Raw genomic sequence first — 2,296 nt, 5'->3', positions numbered from 1 at the left:
TAAAAATACAAAAATTAGCCGGGCATGGTGGTGCATACCTGTAATCCCAGCTACTCGGGAGGCTGAGGCAGGAGAATCACTTGAACGTGGGAGGTGGGGGGCAGGAGGTTGCAGTGAGCCGAGAGCACGCCACTACACTCCAGCCTGGGCAACAGAGCAAGACTCCGTCTCAAAAAAAAAAAGGAAAAGAAAAAGAGAAAGGGCTTTCCAGGCCTCTGGAGGCCTGGTTCTTAGGGAACAACACACTCCTAGTGACAAGGCTCCCAGACTGGACCAGGGTTTCTTTTGGGTTGCTGTGGGAGGAGGGCCCAGGCCTAGCCAACCTGGTTTGCTTACAGTGGACACCAGCTGTCCTTAGAACCCCGAGGTCTGGTGTTTGCTAGAGCAGAGGCCCAACCCTTCCATGCAGATCCTAGCCTTATAGCCGGGAGAGGCAGGGCTGTCTGGTCAACCAGGGGACATAGCTCAGCTCTTAGGCCTGACTAAGCCCTCCTGGGACAGACACACCCCTCTTAGCATTCAGGTCCCAGAAGGGTCAGAGTCTCAGGGTTCATCCCGGCTCTGGAACTCCCTCCCCACCTTACCATGCAGTATGAAGAAGGTCTTGGGGTTAAACCTGTTGGGGTCCAGTCCATCCAGCTCCTCCCACACCTCCTTCAACTGGGCTTGGCTGCCCTGTGGAAGGGAGAGCCAGGAGCTCATGAGCAAGAAGTCTGCATGCCATGGGATAAAACTAAATATCCCTTTACCCCCATTCAACAAACATCTCCCCCAAGCAAGAAAACTAAGAAAACTACAACTCCCAGCAGCCCCTGGGGCAGCCAGGTACAGTAACACGAAGTTTTTGCCTCAAGGGCCCCTGGGAATTGTAGTTCTTTAACTGCTTTCTTGTCGGGTTTGAACTGGACGTGGTAGGGAGTGGATGGGCACGAATGGGGTGCTCACAGGCACATTGACTTTGGGATGCTCGCGGTGCCGGCGCTGTTGCTCTTCCAGCTTCCTCTCTGCCTCCTTTCTCTGCTCCTCTCCCAGTGACTCCAGATAACGCCGCCTCTCGTGTTCCTTAAGCATCTCGTAGCGCTTGAACTCTTCATGATGGGCTGCGTCGTACTGGGCAAGGTCCCGGGTGGCCTGGGAAAAGGCACAGGATCATTCCCTTCTGCCCCCTCTGCCCAGCCCCCAATTCCAGCCTGTAAATGGCAGTCCCTTGGCCCTGAACCTGGCCGAGGGCAGCCCCAGCCTCTACCTGTGTCCTGATGTCCCTTTTTTTTTTTTTTTTTTTGAGAGTCTTGCTCTGTTGCCCAGGCTGGAGTGCAGTGGCACGATCTCTGCTCACCGCTCACTGCCTCACTTCAAACTCTGCCTCCCAGGTTCAAGTGATTCTCCTGCCTCGGCCTTTCAAGTAGCTGGGATTATAGGCATGTGTCACCAGGCCCGGCTGATTTTTGTATTTTTAGTAGAAATGAGGTTTCGGCCGGGCACGGTGGCGCAAGCCTGTAATCCCAGCACTTTGGGAGGCTGAGACGGGCGGATCACAAGGTCAGAAGATCGAGACCATCCTGGCTAACATGGTGAAACCCCGTCTCTACTAAAAAATACAAAAAACTAGCCGGGCAAGGTGGCGGGCGCCTGTAGTCCCAGCTACTCGGGAGGCTGAGGCAGGAGAATGGCGTAAACCCGGGAGGCGGAGCTTGCAGTGAGCTGAGATCCGGCCACTGCACTCCAGCCTGGGCGGCAGAGCGAGACTCCGTCTCACAAAAAAAAAAAGAAATGAGGTTTCACCATGTTGGCCAGGCTGGTCTCAAACTCCTGACCTCAGGTGATCCACCCACCTCAGCCTCCTGAAGTGCTGGGATTATAGGTGTGAGCCACCGCACACAGCCTGATGTCACCCTTTTTGGTTTCCGTGACTGCTCCTGCCCCATAACACACTTTCTTCTCTTTATTCAAAACAGATTAGGACGGTTATACAACAGCAACTTCAACCCACCTCTTTCAAGTCCTCCACAATCTCCAGATCTTGGAGGAATAAGTACATAGGAACAACATACATGGTGAACTTAATATGTTATGTATTTCGGGTACAGCTAGGCAGCCAAGAACATGAGGTCAGGCTAGGAGAGGTGGGTCACGCCTGGAATCCTAGCGCTTTGGGAGGCTGAGTTGGGAGGATCACTTGAGCCCAGGAGTTCAAGACTAACTCACGTAACATAACAAGACCTTGTAATTAGTTAAGATGATGGGGCCAGGCGCAGTGGCTCACGCCTGTAATCCCAGCACTTTGGGAGGCCAAGGC

The 2,296-nt window shown here is 53.7% G+C and overlaps 1 protein-coding gene across 1 annotated transcript; it reads right to left on the bottom strand.

Annotated features, from left to right (window-relative positions):
• Positions 1-216: 216 nt before the first annotated feature.
• LOC108520135 (nucleobindin-1-like) lies at positions 217-2,053 on the bottom strand. The gene is made up of 3 exons (XM_017859412.1): positions 1,991-2,053; positions 946-1,131; positions 217-675 (listed from the first exon to the last, which is right to left on the bottom strand). The coding sequence occupies exons 1-3, from the start codon at positions 2,051-2,053 to the stop codon at positions 544-546; spliced, it is 381 nt and encodes a 126-aa protein (XP_017714901.1). The 3' UTR covers positions 217-543.
• Between the last annotated feature and the right edge of the window lie 243 nt (positions 2,054-2,296).

The sequence above is a fragment of the Rhinopithecus bieti genome, unplaced genomic scaffold (genome assembly GCF_001698545.2).
Source record: "Rhinopithecus bieti isolate Rb0 unplaced genomic scaffold, ASM169854v2 scaffold_51509, whole genome shotgun sequence".
NCBI lineage: Eukaryota > Metazoa > Chordata > Mammalia > Primates > Cercopithecidae > Rhinopithecus > Rhinopithecus bieti.
This window is presented reverse-complemented; position numbering and strand designations above follow the sequence as displayed.